This window comes from Callorhinus ursinus, unplaced genomic scaffold, assembly GCF_003265705.2.
Source record: "Callorhinus ursinus isolate GAN/ISIS: 27379988/994484 unplaced genomic scaffold, GSC_fseal_2.0 scaffold21, whole genome shotgun sequence".
Classification (NCBI taxonomy): domain Eukaryota; kingdom Metazoa; phylum Chordata; class Mammalia; order Carnivora; family Otariidae; genus Callorhinus; species Callorhinus ursinus.
Genome location: NW_027397083.1, coordinates 18,473,400 through 18,491,010, shown reverse-complemented (window position 1 = coordinate 18,491,010; position 17,611 = coordinate 18,473,400). Strand labels below are relative to the sequence as shown.

The window sequence follows — 17,611 nt, the reverse complement described above, 5'->3', positions numbered from 1 at the left end:
TCTTCCGGAGTAATTTCTGCTCTTTACTATATAATTCTTCAGTGTCTTTAGAGATTCTAAAATCTCAGAACCCTTGCCTTCTTTCCCTCACCTAAGAGGATTCTTTTAAAAGATGTGTCATCTAATCTAGTTTTGAATAACCCCACGATTGCCTTGTAATGCTAATATTTGGCCACTGCCTGACCCAGGAGCCCACATTTTTCCATAACCCTGACCTGTGGGTGCCTCTACAGTAACCACAAAGTTGCCATTATGCTTTTCTTGGTGTATCTAGGGTGGTTTCACATTCCAAGTTTGGGGAGCTTTACAGCAGGACAACTTATCATTTCAGGGGTTTTAGGACATCCGTTGGTTCACTTAGGAAAGCTGGCCCCAAGGAGCACTGTGCTAGGACCCTCCCTTCATAGAAGGACTTTCACATCCTCCTTCATTTCTTAGAAATGTTCTCTTACTAGCAGGTCATTTGTACATCTTTGCTCATAATATCTGGGAAAGACTGCAGAGCCAATGAATTAAAAATATGATTCTAGGTCTCATGTGTGCCAATGAATGCCCTCATTAAAGCAGCATGAGTGAGATGAGATGGGTTTCAAAGCTTTCCGTCCCTTTGCCCCAGAGCCGCTGAGGCCAGGCACTGAAAGGATGCACAGTAAAATTAAATATCTAAAAATTCATCTTTAATTAACAGAATTGGATTAAAGCTAGACACCACCGCATATCATACGAGAAATGGCTGAGCTGGCTTCCAAGTGCTCTAATTCAATTAGGACGCAGTGAGTGACACTCGGATGGGAAAGGTTAATTGGGGGCGCCAGAACGCAATCATTCCTTACCTAACCAGTCATTAAACTTCTTAACCTCTGAGGGCAGTCCCAGCTCGGTGAAATCGCCTGTGTGGAGAAGGATGTCCCCATAAGGCATCTGGATACCATCTGTTCTGGAGTGCGTGTCTGAGATGCAGACAAACCGCGTGTGGCCCGCTGGTTTTGGAGTGTCATATGGGATGGGGTCGACCCTAAAGTAGACATAACAGATCCCATAACAGTTAAATATATTAGAACCCTCGTAATTGTCATTGCACATACATATCGACGGTTATCCGTGAATGCACCCAGATAAACTGATGCAAAGGCAGAAGGGGACTTTGCAACAAGGGAGACTTTGGGGTGCACAGGAGAAAGCATCCCCCATCTACGACCCCACTGAGCAAATTCAAAAAGGCTTACTTACCTGGGAGGAGAATGAAAAGGAAAGAATATCTTACATGTAAAATCAGAAATAACGCAGGAAATGGATACAGTGATTAATGGTGAAGTTTAGGGATATTGAACCCCAACTGGGGAAGCAAAATTATGCTATTTTCTCTCATCATGCTCCAATTGATCCCACTACTCATTAAGAAATGGATAACTACATTTATTCCTTCTTAAACATGCATAACTTAAGCAGTGAACTAATTTACAGAGAACACTTTGCACATGCTTTGCCAACTGAGATGTGGAAAGATATAGATAGTACTTATATTTAATTTCCTTTCCACAACCATTCGACACCTGTATCTTCTTGTTTTTGCTAAGTGATTCACAAATCAAACAGTGGGGAGAGAAGGTGATGTCAAAATAACAGGACTTAAAAGAAAAACACTGAATGTTAAAAGAACTTTGTAAAGTTCCTTCTTCACAACAGTGAATTATCTGCAGTCCCAGTTACACCTTAGATGACTTGCAATGCTCAAATGCCTGGGCAAAGATTCTATTCAGTACAATTCATATGCCTTTTAATGGGTGTGTATAGATCTACATATGCATTAATATATGTATACTTTTAGAGACCTAAGCACTGTGAAATTACACTAGGGCATAAGAATCAAAAGGCAAAATGATCAACCCGAAGCAAAAGAAAATGAAACAGAACAGTCTCATTTAATTGAGTGTAACAAAGTGTGCTAAATAAACTTCGTAAAGAAATGCAAATCTGACTCTTCAAGCATACAGTTTTAATTATTTAAGGGGTTTGTATGTAGCAAAATTAAGGATGCTTTAACTATATTAACTCTACACTGACAGCTTCCTTTAATTTCTCTGTAGGAATGTATACTTATTTTGGATTATGGGTGAAAAGCAGCAGTTATAAAGGCAAAGAGAAGGTCACAAGAGAGGCAAATATGCAATGCAGGGATCAGAGTGTGAAACATTAAATAAGGAACAATGTTTCATGTCACAGCCCCGCCCTTCACCGTTAGCATGCAGCAGAGAATTCACTGAAGGCTCAACACGAGATTCTCTATGTGTGTTGCCTCTACGGGCTTTGTTTAATTTTTCTTTCTTTTTTCCACTTTTCTGAAAGAAACGATCTGTTTTAACAGTGGCAATTTTAGTGAGGAGAATAAAGACATCGATATACAACCCAGAGAGTCTTGAATTTCTTTAATGGTTAATCTTTTAATGTAATTTTCTCTTTGTCACAGGAGAAGGTAAGCAAGTCAGAAGAAAGAAGAGCAAGAAGAGAGAAGGGGAGGGACCGCGAACTGGTTAACGCAGTGGGTCTGACTGGAAACCCAAAAAGAAAGTTTAACTTCCACAAAAAATTAATGAATTTTTCCTGTAAAGCCTAGAAATTAATAATGCTATTACCATGGAGAATGTTATTCACTAATCCACCGAGATTTCATGAGTAACCTGGAAACCCTTCTGATTATTTCCGATGTTGACTTTTCTATATATATAAAAGTGTCTGGTGTCTTCCCTTCCATTACTGAGACTCTGTTACACTCAGTCTTAGTGGTTCCAGTCTCGTCAGTATCTCCTGTCTTCTAAAAGTAGTTTCCCGAGAGAATGAATGACTGTTTTCTGCAGCAGACTGGAAGGGAAAAGTGAAAGTGATAGTAATATTCTGTTCCCATGTCAAAAGTTAAGAGGCTCACTGGAATGGGACTGTGCACACTGAAACTTAATCCACCAACATCTGAATGAAAATTAAATATCAACCACTGGACTTCTAAATACATGAATAATTCAAATACATGTATATGCATATACATACACACATAAGCACATCTTTATTTTCCAGTTCTCAACCTAATGGTACTATACAGACACAGTCCCTATTTCCTCTTTTCCATAACTCGGCTGAGCTCCAGGCACAACTACTACATCAAAATCCTTTACAAATCCATCGGAACCTATCAGAGGGACATGCATTGTAGTTATCATTTTGAATTTATTAGACAGAAAGTAGCACACATATAAACCCCTCACTGTGTACAGGCCCTTATTCTGTGACTTCTCCTCTGTTTAGAGAAGCAAATCATCAGATGGTACATAATCTTTTTCCCATCTTAGTTTTAGACTGGGCAATAACTTTCTGAGGCCACTGATGGGAACACCAGTCAATTTTAAGTGGCTTCCACTTTTCTCCCCACCTTCCCACCTCCTCCAGAGAAACATTTAAATGTCCAACAGAATTAACAGTGAAAGAAAGGCCAAGGAATAGAAAAATAGAGGGGAAAGGGAAAAGGGAGAAAATACATCTTCTCAGCTTTGAACTGAAATAAAATGAGTCAGAAGGACACAGGAAGACTGTCAGAGAAGGCTCACCCATCAATATCACCAATCTGATGTCACCAAAGAGAATTAGGTAGACATTTAAGAGAGGTATCGAGGATTGATTCAAGATAGAGGCTTGGGAAAGGGAAGGGGGGGAGGTATAAAGAGGCAAATGCAGAAGTCATGTACATCCTCTGACCCAGAGACATGGATGTCCTTTGTTACCCTCAGGACTCAAAACAAGGCAAGAGATGGTTTCAGGAGACAAGACAACACAGCATGTCAGAGGCACGCTGCAGGATAACATGACAAATTTCACCCGGGGTGGGGGGGGTCACAGGAAGGAAGACATGTCCACCCAAAGACATTCAGAGTTGAAAATAAGACATCCTAGCAGAGTAGGCAAGTTGAAACAGATATAATTAAAGTTGAGACTACCCTCGGGAAACTACTATTTCCAAACTGGGCATTTGGTAAATGCTTTGAAAATAAAAGTCAAGGCAGTCAAATATTTTCAGTGTAACAGCATGTCTAAGGGAGATCCCGGCTACCGTTAGAAGATCTACCTGTTTGCATTGTGTGAAGACCCACAGACTACATTTTTGTTCTTAGTTAACTTCACTGCTTACTGTTGATGCTGCTGACTTTCTCAAATGATCGACCATTTCCCCTAAGGCATCATGTCAAGTATCCTAGCAAGTGAGTGTCTTACCAAGGCAATCTAACCCCCAGAGCCAGATTCAAATATCACAGTGAGATTTGCACGTACATTTGAGTACAGCCAGGGGAAAACAAGATGACATGGGCAGACGAGAAGAAAACACAGCTTCATAAAATCCCAGAGCCGGACAAAACCTTAGCGGGCAGTGGGTTCAACGCTTTACATGAAGCTTCTACCCCATCGCTGCCTAACTGACACAAGTTTTCTTCCCAATGTTTCCAGAGAAGGAGAGCTCCTGAGTTCCCTCCTCTTCCCTGGGGCTCCCCGTTCTGGTTTTCTTGATTGTTCTACTTGCTAAAAAGTTTCTGATTCAGAGTCTACACCTCTGCAAGCACAGAGAAAGCTGAGCACGGTCCAAAGAGACTTAGCCCAGAGCCCAAAAACGAACAGTGTTGGCTGAGGTATTTGCTTCTGGCAAGTCGTTTCATTCTTTGGGACTATGTTGCTATGAGGATATAAATCGTCAAATACCGGGTCTGGCACACAGCACATGCTCAGAAAGCAAAGACAGAGTGACATAAGAGTGAAGCAGGCTTGACTATTTGCTTTGACTCTGGCTCCAGATTTATTAACAGTGTGACACCAAACACGGGACTCGACTCCTGTGTCTTGGTTTCCTCACCAATAAAATGGATATGAAAACAGTACCTCTCTCATAGGATTGCTGTGACAATAAAAAGGTACCATGCACTCAAAGCATTTAGAAGTCTGACACACAGCAGACACACTCAGGAAGTGGTTTTTGGCTTTGTTTTGTTTTTTACTAAGTAGTCGTATTTTTGCTACTATTAGTAGAAGTAGTATCTTTTAGTTTATCTGACCTCCATCTCTTCTAGTTACAAGGAGGTACCAGCTATACCACACAGGGGCTTTCTGAGAGTTAAAGGAGGTCACATTAGCAACACCCAGCGCAGTCTGGACACATTAGCAACACCCAGCGCAGTCTGGACACATACGCTACGGTCAATAATTACACTGGTTTCCTTCCTCTTACTTTCTTCTTTTATCCCAATCTTCTGCATTTGAAATACCAGAAATAAGAACCCAGTCCCCTTTTCCCTTTGAGGGTTCTTCAAACATTTAAGGACAAGTACCATAACCCCTTAGTATCTTCTCTACTCTAACTGAGGAGCCCTGGTTTCTTCAGCGTTCCCTTGTGTGTTAAGATTTCCAGTGCCCTCGGAGCCCTGCTGCTCTCCTCCTCCATACGATCCGACGGGTCCAAATGCCCCCCTGGGCAGTGCCAGAATCCGTGGGCCCATGAATTCACCGGCCGGTGAGCTGCGTACCAAAGACAAACGCTGTTAGGGGCGGTGGAGAGGTAACAGTGCTGGGCACACTGGTGGTCTTTCCAAGAGGCGCTGTCGTCAAAACGTTTTCTAATCCAGTCTCCAGGGTTTGTGCCAAGCCTCAAATCTTGTTCTTGAAGCTTGACTGTCAAGTGTTTATATATCTCATTGCATATTCAAACAAATAAACCATTCTCATTTATCCAGTCTTGACGCATTACGAGTTTTTTTTACTCATAAAAAAATATGATAATATTACTGCTTCCACTATGGAATACTCTTCTGACAATATCTGTTATTTTTCCCAATAACAAATTCATACAGTGTTTCAAGCTCCATTGATATATCTTCATAAAAGCTGTTATCATGTCATTTGTTATGACATGGATTTCTTCTTTAGAGCATGTGTGCAGTAAAAGCCTTGTGTACACAATTAGCCTATAATTCAGTGGAAGAATAGAGTATTACCCTTACAAAGCATTTTAATGGGAATCAAATGTATTTACCACCCCCATTCCACTTGAAAATCCTGATGCTGTTCATGCATTCCACTGACTTTATCTCTAAAAAGTTTTCCAAGGTGACATTAACGCTTCCATTTTTTTACCCAGAAAACTTGGGTGGCATGAAAGCCAAAGTTATATCCACCCTAGATATACTGTTTGTTAAAGATATGCAAAGCCTACCAGCAATACAATGAAATCCAAATACCGGGTGTAAGTTAGTAAAATCACAGAATTTTATATTGGAAGAGACTTTAGAGATTGTCTAATCCTCTGTTCCACTTCTTTGAATACCTTCTTCATGGTCTGCCTTACTCATGTATACTGCTACTTAGTTTCTGTTAAGTGTCCTACCCTTTTTATATATTTTTTAAAGTTTTGCCCTAAACAATATCATTTATGAATTCATGATGGAGATATGCTGGCTTTATGTTTTAACTACACATTAAAATAAACAGAGAACTACTACAATTTAAAGGTTTCTCCACTCTAAAGAACTAGAACTCAGATTTCCTAACTCCCATTTCTCTTTCTACCCACTTAATTTTGGAAACTTAAAAAGATTCTAGCACTTGGGAGAATAAAAAAGATAAAAATTATAAAATGCTAACAAAGCACCTAAACTCTAACAGCCATTAAGATCTAACAAGTCTGCTTAACATTATTGGAGTTCAGTGTCGAAAATATCCAAATTTTAATGCTGTGTATATCGAGCCCTCAATTCTCATGTAAGTTATCTAGTCAAAAGGAATCTCTTAAAACCTCAAAAAAAATCTGTATATTGTAGTATGTTGGGGGAAGTGAGCAATTTGAAAGTTTGATTTTTAGAATACTGGTAGAAATTAAAAGTGTTCCTCATTCTCAGGTATGTCAAGTCACGTGTGCAAACTGATTGTAAATGTTTCCAAATACATGTCTCTTTAAAAGGACTACTTTAGGGACACCTGGGTGGCTCAGACGGTTAAGTGTCTGTCTTCGGCTTAGGTCATGATCCCAAAGGTCCCTGGGATCCAGTCCCACATTGGGCTCCCTGCTCAGTGGGGAGTCTGCCTCTCCCCCAGCTCATGCTGTCTCTCGTACTCTCTCTCTCAAATAAATAAATAAAAATAAAATGTTTAAAAAAAAAGGGACTACTTTAGTTGACAGATGAGTCTCATTGTTTTTTGTCTGTTTGTTTGTTTTGTTTGAAAAGCCCTGTTTGTGGAGTCCAGGAGCCTCTGTACTTTTACTCAGTGGTCATCACTTAGCGAGGTGACCCTGGGCTAGTCACCTCTCTTCCGGCCTCTTCCTTAAGTGTGAAAAGAGGGGCAAGACCCAATGACCCCCACATGACTAGCTGCATGGTTTCTACATCACTATTCATTTAAGGCTTCAGAAATAATTCAGTCTCTTAAGTAGCTTAAAACATGTCCTTTCTCTTTGCAATTTTATTCTCTGCTTTCCCGGACAATGCAAAGATAAACGCAGTCCAGATCCATCCAAATATAATCCGAATTAGCGAGACTTTATATGAAAGAGAAGTGAAATTGCAATGTAGGGCTGTAGAAAAGACTTCCAGGGCTATCTAGTGTAAAAGAGAGCAAAGCCAGAATTCCAGTTACCACAACAAAACAAAAATTAAAGGGCATGTGATTTAACTAAGTTGCGTCAGAAGTGGGGCTGTTCTCATTTTTCTCAAACTATGAGCTGGCGAAATTCTCCTACTTTAGCCATCGTGCCCGGGGAACAGTAATGGTGCTGAAACACAGTAAGTAAGCATAACAGAACCAGATGTATAAATATATTCACATTTGTACCAAGGGCACTGCTTTTCTTTAACTGCTGAACTGCTGTATCAACACTGTTCTATCACCGACTAATTATAGCTAACAAAGCCCACTGCACAAAGTATATCTCGTCTATTTTTTCCTAGTACAGAAGTACAGTGCCGACATTCAATGAATATTAAGTGGTAACAAATGAATTCTTTGAGCACTGAATCTGATATGAATTCACAGTCTTTCTACCAATGCCATTCAGGTGTTTTAGTGCCCGTCAGGCTAGCGATTGCATGAACCACTGAAGCCTCTCAGATGGCACGTTGTTGGGTCATAAATATCTCACTGGAGATGTACTATATCCAGAGTTAAATGGTTCCCTCTCTTCTAACCTAAGAACCAAGTTAATCGGCTTACAATTCTGCGTAGTGGCCTGGCATCTGAGAAAAAGGGGCATGTGACGCCATACTGAGTGTCTGTTATTCCACACAGTGGGTCAAGCACTCGGTCAATAACCATTCCTTAGGCACCTACCTGTGTGCCAGGTACAATGATAGGTTCTAAAAGGACAAAGAAGCAACAAGCATGGTTCCTTTAAGGATTCTGCAGTTGATCTGTCAATCATTTATTCACCAAATGCTTACTGACATGCCTGGTTTCTGCACATTCAGTCGTTTCACAACATTTAAACAGGTGACTTTCAAAACAGTATGCAAAGTAAGGCTCTGTGAGGTGCTGCGGAGTAAAGGAGAAAATGCCTGGCACTGCTTGCAGGCTGGGAAGAAGGACAGGGGACATTACAGCGGGCAAAGGACAAGGTAGTATGCCCATTTCAAATGCCTGGGACAAAGGATCTTAAGGTTAAGGAAGCAGGAGAGTGGCATGAAGCTGGAATTTGAATTGGGATTTCAACAAGCATAGGATTTGGAAAATCAGGCAGAAAAGAAAGGCTGTCCAGGCAACAGGAGGAGCAATGTGGAAGCACTTAGCATGTGTAAGGGCCTCTGAGTAAAGAGGTGTGGCTGGGGCAGTCACAAGACAGTGAGCAGTGGAAGGTTTGAGAGGCCAGACCACGGAGAGCCAGATGGTGGGGCCTGAAGCAGCCCTGAAGGCCGTGGAAAATAGCTTCCTCCCTCACCCACTGAGAGGTGCAGGGGACCACAAAGAAAGCAGGCTTTTATAGGAAACCTAAGGCTCTGTGCAGGATGTGCGGGGAGGTGGGGGTGGGGAATGGAAAGATGAAAGACAGAAAGGAGAGGGTATGGAACAAGAGCAGCAGAAACCTGATGATGATATTAAAACAGAAGCCCCGGTGAGCAGACCTCAATGACAATCTGAGAAGTAGCCACAAATGAGCTACAACATCCTACGCTATTAGGTCTCCTCTGGCTCCATCCTGTCCACACTTACCACTGATCCAGTGCTATGGACTGAATCTGTGTCCTCCCCTAAAATTCGTACATTGAATCCCTAATCCCGAAGGTGATAGTATTAGGAGATGGAACATCTGGGAGGTAATTAGGTCATGAATGGGACTAGCAGCTTCATCAAAAGTGACACGAGAAAGATGTTCTCTCTTGCAGCCATGTAAGGACAGGGCAGGCAGGTAGCCCTCGACAAGCCAGGGAGGGGCTTTCACCAGGATCACCAGGAATCAAACTGGGGGGCACCCTGATGGTAGAATTCCCAGCCTCTGAAATAAACGTTGTGTAAGCCACCCAATCTATGGTATTTGTTATAGCAACCCAAATTAAGACAACTGGATACAGACATAAACTTTTTTGGCTGAAAATAACAACAGTAATAATGAGGAGCAATGGCAGCAGTCTTCATTTAGAAGCCAGGCACCATGTGATGCCCTTCACATGATGGTCTTCATCTAATCCTTGCGGCAGGTAGCCCCTGTCTTTCTCCCATTTTACAAATGAGGAAATGGAGACTCGGCAAAGGCGCAAGGCTAGTAGGTGGCTCTACCCCAAGGGGCTACTCAGCATCTGCTCTGTCCTTCTGCCATCCTCCAGCTATACAACCTTCTCTTACATGACACAACACACCCAGATGTAAGAGTAGATTGTCCTAAAATGGAGTACACTGGGTTTTTTTTTTTTTACATCAATAATTACAATTACACCTTCAAAGACAAAATGTGGGTTATTTGCAAATACAGGTCCATCTGAAAACATCTTCATCTGGCTCAGTCCAGTAGAAAGAACCTTAAGGGACATCAAAAACACAAGCATTTAATTTTTTAAATGTTGGGAGTGACATTCAGGAGTAGGTGTTGCGTCTAACCGACTAAACAATATTTTTTTTTATTAAAACTGCTAAAAGGGAATACATTCTACTGTCTTTCTCTACCATTCCAACTCATCAAAGCCAAGTTTTCAAGGCTTATCGTCTCACAAGTACTTGTTAATGGAATTCATTGTTTAGTTAATTGTGCTTATCAGAAGTACAGGTAGCTTCATATTTGCATGGCTAATAGGCCTCCTTTAAAAGTGTGGCCACTTCAGCTGGATTTTAATGATCTGTCATTTTTTTTTCCAATTTTGGATTGAGTTGACTGACTTACTTTCCAAAAAAATCAGTCATGCCTAAGGCAAAAAGACCATTTCTGCTACAGTTGGGACACCTTGTTAGTACATTTCAAAACAAATGCTTATTTGTAAGGCCACTTAACATGATGCCAACATTTAACGACCTTTCAAACACAGTAATTTTCAGACTCAATATATGATACTCTGGAGCCTGTTTCATAATAATAAAGAGAACTATTTTACCTTACATCTTTATCCCTTGCTGAAATAGCTAGTCCATTATTCAACCATAAAAATTATATAGTTCCCACACAACAGAAGAAGCATGGAGAACTTTTTTTCTCCCCGGAAATGAATACTTACTACCTTGGTAGAGTAGGTCATAGTTTACGTGATTAGCACAGGATTGGTATATTGAAGGTACAGAACTGATGGATGACTTGCCCATGATCGAGCAGCTAGTATCTGGTTGAAAAGAGATCAAATCTAGGTCTGACTGTAATTCCAGTGGTCAATTTACTTTGAATAGTAACAAAGGGAAATACCTTCTACCATGTTATAACTTCTAATTAGCACTGACCAAACTCTGCCCAGATTTCTCTGTGCAGTGACACCAGCAAGGTCCACCAACACGTATGACTAGAAATTAGTCTAGTCCTCCATCCCAAGCTTTTAAATGAGCCATTTTATTCATTTAGCTCACAGATCAGCAAGCTGTAGCTCATACGAAAAATACGGCCCAATGCATGTTTCTATAAAGAAAGTTATACTGTAGCACGGCGACATTCATTTGCTTAAATATTATCTACAGCCACTTTCAACCTACAAGAGCAGACTCGTAATTGTACAGATGCCATATGGCCTACAGAGTCTAAAATATTTACTATTTAGAACTTTCCAGAAAAAAGTTTGTCCACTCCTGATTTTGTCACTCAACAAACGTTTATTAAGCAGTAACTGTATGTTAGACATTATATTACTAATAATAACATCTAATATTTAGCAGTATCTGTAATGTGCTTTCCTATATTCCAATATTATTTCCTATATTATTACTATGAATCCTCTCAAGATCTCTGCATGATGTGTGTGCGTGTGCACACACATATGCATGTGGTTGTTTGTACTCTCCAAATTTTACTTAAGATCCCACATTAAGCTTGGGACTTTTGATTTGGAACCTGTCTAAATCATGAGTTTCCGCCCTTTGCTATGCAATACTGTTTCTCAGAGGTGACTTTGGAATGAGCATCCTTTTAATGGAATGCTGACGCCTCTGGGCATTATCTGATCCCAAAGGGATAAATGCCTTAGCCTTTGGGCTATTTTACAACTTGGTAACTTGTAGATAAGCAATGCAAATAATTCTTATCTATAGTTGCAAATAAGTTCTGTCCAGTGGAGGTTCAACTGACTCCCCCTCCAGTTTTGAATCCATTTTTTTTAAAGATTTTATTTATTTATTTGACAGAGAGAGATAGGGATAGCATAAACACAAGCAGGGGGAGTGGTGCTCCCACCAAGCAGGGAGCCCAATGTGGGACTCGATCCCAGGACCCTGGGATCATGACCTGAGCCGAAGGCAGACGCTTAACGACTGAGCCACCCAGGCGCCCTTTTGCATCCATTTGTAAATTCATCTCAACATTCTTTTAGTCCAGATAAATTTGTGGTTCTCCTGTGTGCCTATTATAACAAATTTCTTGGTTCCCTCATTTATTAGTGAGTTAAATAAAAATTTTAACAACTGTTCGTTTTATATCCATATGAGTCAGGATTCTGAAGAATTATTCTTTAACAGGGGTTACCAAGATGCCATTTACCATCTTGAATCTCACAGTTTTGCTTGGGAGGGTGTACATACCAAGATGTAATCAATGTGACCCTAAATTTTATATACCTATGCGCAGGAATGGGAGGAGGGAGAACAAGAGAGAACACAGTGACTAAGAGGTCACTTCAGGGGTCGTTTTTGAAACTTAAAGCATCAATAAGACCTAGGTTTAGACCATGGCTCTGCCTGTGCCCAGCATTGAGACCCTGGACACATTACTAAACTCCTCAGAGGCCTTCGTTATATGTCATCTGTAAACTGGGGATGATAGCAGTAGTTCCATCACAAAGTTGATTAAATAACTATCACTTATAAAGGGACTGGTGCATATTAAGTGTCTAACTAACTAACTAACATATAAATGTTAGACTGGTGCCTATTAAGTGTCTAACTAACTAACTAACATATAAATGTTAAACATCATTACTGAGATTCTTCTATGGGCAATACTGAAGAAAGGAATTAGTTCTATTTGGGGACGGTGAAGTCTTCCCAAAGTGGGTATATTTGGTCTGGGTCTAGAAGGGGTAGTAGGAGTTCACCAAGCAGACAGCTAGAGTAATGTCCTTCAACATAAAATGAACAGTGTTTTGTTTTGTTTCGTTTTTTCCAGAATGAGAGGTGTGAAGGTGAGGAAGGTAAGGCAGAGTGCCAAATTTACAACAAAAAGGCAATTCCCAGGTAGACACTGAATGTATAAGGTGACCTGAATTTTCCTAAAGTTGTTAAAGCCTGTACCTCTCTACTTCACTTCAGGACTGCTAAAGCCAGGTAGGAATGCATTATTCAGATACCAATTTTCACAAAATCCAGAGACCAAATCATCATGACTCCAGTTATGACTACTCACACCAGTTCAAGTACACACGGGGGCAAGGGTATAAGACCACATTTTACAGGAACCAAACGTATACATTGTACTTTCAACAGTTAGCTTTTATTCACTGCAAACTCTCTCTCTCTCTCTCTCTCTCTCCCCCACCCCTTTCTCTCTCTCATTCTGTCTTTTATACATCCATGAAAATAACACACAAATCCAATTACACTCTGTTCTTATCCTGGCCAGACCCAATTTCTTTCAGTGCCTTGTTCTATGTCATTTCTACATTCTATTACTGGTTTCATGATAGTTCACATATAAAATGATCCTGTTTTATTTCAAACCAGTGACTTCCCTGGATGCTTTGGATAAAAATAAATTTCAGATAATTCTCAATTCTGAGTCAATATTTGCTAAAAGTTTACTAGAAAGTCTTCATCCACCATGTTTGCATAATTCTGTTTGCTCCTCTTCACTCCTACATACACCCATTTGAATGCTGAACCGTGGAGGGCCGGTTATCTGACCTGGGCCTTCTGCAGAGGGCCTACAGGTGGGCTAAGACTCCGGCATTTCAGCTATCTCTTTCTGCTAGGGCAATGATGGGAAGATGAAAAGGAAGTTAGATATACTTTAGCTTTTTGGCAGGAAAATAACTTTTCCATAAGCCTTCTCCTTTAAAAAAAAAAAAAAAAAAAACACAACCAAAAACCGTACAGGTACTCCCTGTGCCCAACTATCAGATATCAGCCCGCCCCCAGTCTCCCGAGGTTCCACTGTGTGATTGTTTCAAGCTCTCTTCCTCGAGAACAGGTGAGCATGTGACCGCTACCGTCCATAAAAGCTGAAGTGAGTGTACTTAGCTAAAGGGCATTGTAATAATTTTTCTCTTCCACGTGAGAAAGTTAGCCTTGAAAATTCTCTGGCTCAGTGCCTGTTTTTAAATCATCTTTTAGGGAGGGGTGGCCAAGGGGGCATGTTGAAGCCAGTCCCATTCTCACTCCCATATCAACTGCTCTTTAAGATCACAACAGTAACAATAATAATAAAAAGACGGTAGCCCCTATCAAGCCTTCAGATTTGCTTTCAGGGCAGTGCTAAAGACCCGATATTTTAATAGGCAGTGCTAAAGACCCGATATTTTAATAAGCAATGCTTCCAAATGCTCATTGTGGGAAAGCAGTCCTGGCTGGTAGATTAAACTTGATTAGCATAGGGGCTGGCGCTGTTCTATACAGACAACGTGATTCGCGTTGGAATCGAGGGTGAAGGGTGGCCTGAGAAAGTCACTGAACAGATTGTAACCTCCAACTACAAATCAGCTTCTGATTCCAAAGAAATGACTGTCTTTCCCCCACCCATGCTGTAGCATGTCGTTGTGTTAGGAAACAACAGTGAGAATCGTGAACCCATTTCAATAAATACAGCAGCAGGACTAGAATATAATTTCTCTTTGTCCTGACTCCTAAATGTTTGTTTGCTTTAGGACCCATGGCCGGGCAGTATTCTCATTAGGACCCTGCAGAGGGGATGTGAGTAGAGCCAGGAATTCTGATGTGAGTTTGCCAAAGCAAAACTTTGCAGAGCACTCTTGGCTATTTAGCATACAGATAATGTGCAGAAGCACTTGGCCTGAGGGGAGGGACAAGCTAACACACACCTCCACTTGATGCTCCCACAGCTTGCACGGCTGAAGAAATGGGCTCCCGAGTGAAAAAGTAAACCTCAGCCAGGTCTTCCAGGAGGTTCCCTAAACTGCCTTCACTTGGGAAAACACGCAATAAGAACCCCCACAAAATCCAGTTTAGGGCTGGTCCTTTTTTGATGAGAGGCCACAAATCAAGGTAATCAGTGAATAGTGCTGCTAGGTTTCTGGATTCAAGTTATTTTTTTTTAACAGACGACTGAATATAACTCAATTTGTTCTCCACAAACTGAACTCCTGTGGGAAAGTTCCAGTTACAACATAAAACCCAAGTCCATTACTCTGCCCCTTCTGTCTGCCTACTGTTCCCTCCTTCATCTTTTACTTGCACATTGGTATGTTCCTTCATACTTTTTCAAAAAACTGGTTCATGTATAATCTGGTTGCATCCTCATCTTGTAGGTAAAAAATCAGTGTTATTATTCCTGTTGAGTCTAAGATCCAGAAGGGTTAAGTGACTTGCTCATGGCCAATGTTAGCAGCAGAAATGGATCCAGGCTCCATGCTTCCCAATGCTCAGTAATAAAAAGAAAAGTTACCTTCTGGGAGTGCTATTTACCACAGTGCCTCAGGCACTGTGCCAAGCAAGCAGTTTATGGACATTACCTCAGCTACTCCTTCCTATAAGGTGGTACTATTAATCCCATTTTACAGATGTACTGGGTTTCTGAGGTTAAATAATTTCCCCAAGGTCAGGGATGCCATAAATGGGGAAGCCTCGATTTTAAGGAGAATCCGTCTGACTCCTGGCTTACTCGCTTATACTGCCTGCCTCCCAGGCCATTATCTGCTTCCATGTAAATCCAATGTGAAACTGAAGAAATACAAGTGTTCTCCACATCTGAACATTTCAAACATTAGGTACTACTTTTAGATACCTAATAAACTTCTGAAATTCTAGTTTTATCCACTTTGATACTGTCCAACTGAAAACATTAAAACTTACTAAGTGTTACCTTTGGTCAGGTGTTTTTACTGGTCTATCATTTGTTTCTCTCTCTTAGTCCGGTTCAAAGAAAAACAGATGGTTCAATACACATTCCTGTAACAAATTTACTAGAATGCCCAGAAAACTTTATGAGCCTAATACATTCTTAAGACAGACAACATGATTTCAGACCCCAGATACGCAATACACTCGGAGAACTTCTCCAGAACATGGCGCTACTGAGCCCCATGCTTCAGTTTTCTCCCGTTTACATGAGGGGTACAAATACTCACCTCACAGAGATGTTCTGAGGAAGTCATGAGAATGCACTGAGCATGGTTATGAAGGATCAATAACTACCACAATTATCGCTGTTTTATCATTATTTCTGTCTCTGCAAAATTTCTCAGGATTGCCCTAATTTCACAAGGTTGACGAAACCTGAATCCTCTCCTTAACGAAGTGTTCCAAATACGGCTCTCTTACAGACAGATGATAAACCCCCTGCATCCTAACTGGGAAAGAACACACCATTTTGTAACTCATAATTCAACTCTGTCTCTTAAAATTAGTATTCGCCTCATACTATTAAAACTGTCAAGTCTTCCATATCACCTCAGTACATGCATCAAATAAGTTATTTTACACAAAGTAACGTGTTAATTCAGTCAAATAAGAGTCACCGGAGCCAGAATCACAAAGGGAAGTGACTTTCCATGATTCACAAAATCGAGTTACTTGAGAGTTACCCCCACATATGAGAAATTATTATTTTACTGTGGAAAAAAAAAGCTTTTATTCTCCTAATTGTAAAATATACACTTGCCAAAGTTACAGATAACATTAGTAAAATTAAGAATATGTGTAAAAAGAGCAAAGAAAGATGAACCCCTATTCATCTACCTAGAGATAGCTACAAGTAACGTTTTGGTATCTTTCCATTTTGTCTTTTCACGATGCCTTTTTAAAACATAATTGGGATCATTCTGCATTCAAAATGTTATATTCTGGGAATTTTTTGCTCCACTTAAGCCACTGTAACGTCAGCATTTTCAGTGCTACTGCAGACTCTTTATAAACGTGTTCACTGACTGCAGGATATTTCATGGGTTAGTTTTGTCACAATGTTCTTAATCACTTCCCCTTGCTGAACTCCTCCAAAAGGCTTTTAAGCCGTCAAGCCCAGACAAGATTTCTAGACACACGGCGCTGACCATGGGCCCTGCCTGTGGTCGTGAACGTGGCCATTTTGGGAACTAGCTACATAACTTCTCTCTGTACAGTGAGAAACACGGGGGGTCTTACTCGTCAAATACCAACAGACCAGGAGTTCAGTGATGTGTGAACCCCAAATGCCAGTAGTTCTGGGCAACAATTAGAGAAACTCCTCTAAGATAAATAAAATAAGGGTGCCTGGGTGGCTCAGTTGGTTAAGCGACTGCCTTCGGCTCAGGTCATGATCCTGGAGTCCTGGGATCGAGTCCCGCGTCGGGCTCCCTGCTCGGCAGGGAGTCTGCTTCTCCCTCTGACCCTCTTCCCTCTCATGCTCTCTCTCTCTCTCAAATAAATAAATAAAATCTTTAAAAAAAAAAAGATAAATAAAATAAGGTTCTCGACAGTCCTGGCCACCCACCGTGAGCACAGGGAAGAGTATAAACGCCTCCCACCTGTCTTGCCGTGTGTGCTCCAAAGCAAACAGAGGGCACAGACAAGAGTATCCACTGTTCTCTTCTTCCCCTAAACAGTTTATTTCCAAAAATCACTGTTCCATCCCCACTCAACACCATTTGCTATCAACTGCACCATGAAACCTACTTTTTAAAGTAATGTACCATGTTCATTTTATTTTCTTTCAGGAAGGAAAAAGAGGCAGAAGGACACAGGTTATGCAGAAGAAGAAGGAGGAGGAGGAGAAGGAGAAGAAAAAGAAGAAGAAGAAGAAGAAGAAGAAGAAGAAGAAGAAGAAGAAGAA

General features: G+C 40.8%; 1 protein-coding gene across 5 annotated transcripts in view; it reads right to left on the bottom strand.

The window, feature by feature from the left end:
* The window catches only part of MPPED2 (metallophosphoesterase domain containing 2), a 169,027-nt gene that overhangs the window by 119,715 nt on the left and 31,701 nt on the right, over nt 1-17,611 (bottom strand). For all 5 annotated transcript variants that reach the window (XM_073904825.1, XM_025879280.2, XM_073904822.1 and 2 more), the window contains exon 3: nt 834-1,015. In XM_073904825.1, coding sequence (XP_073760926.1) covers nt 834-1,015 — 182 coding nt within the window. The remainder of the gene's footprint in view (nt 1-833; nt 1,016-17,611) is intronic.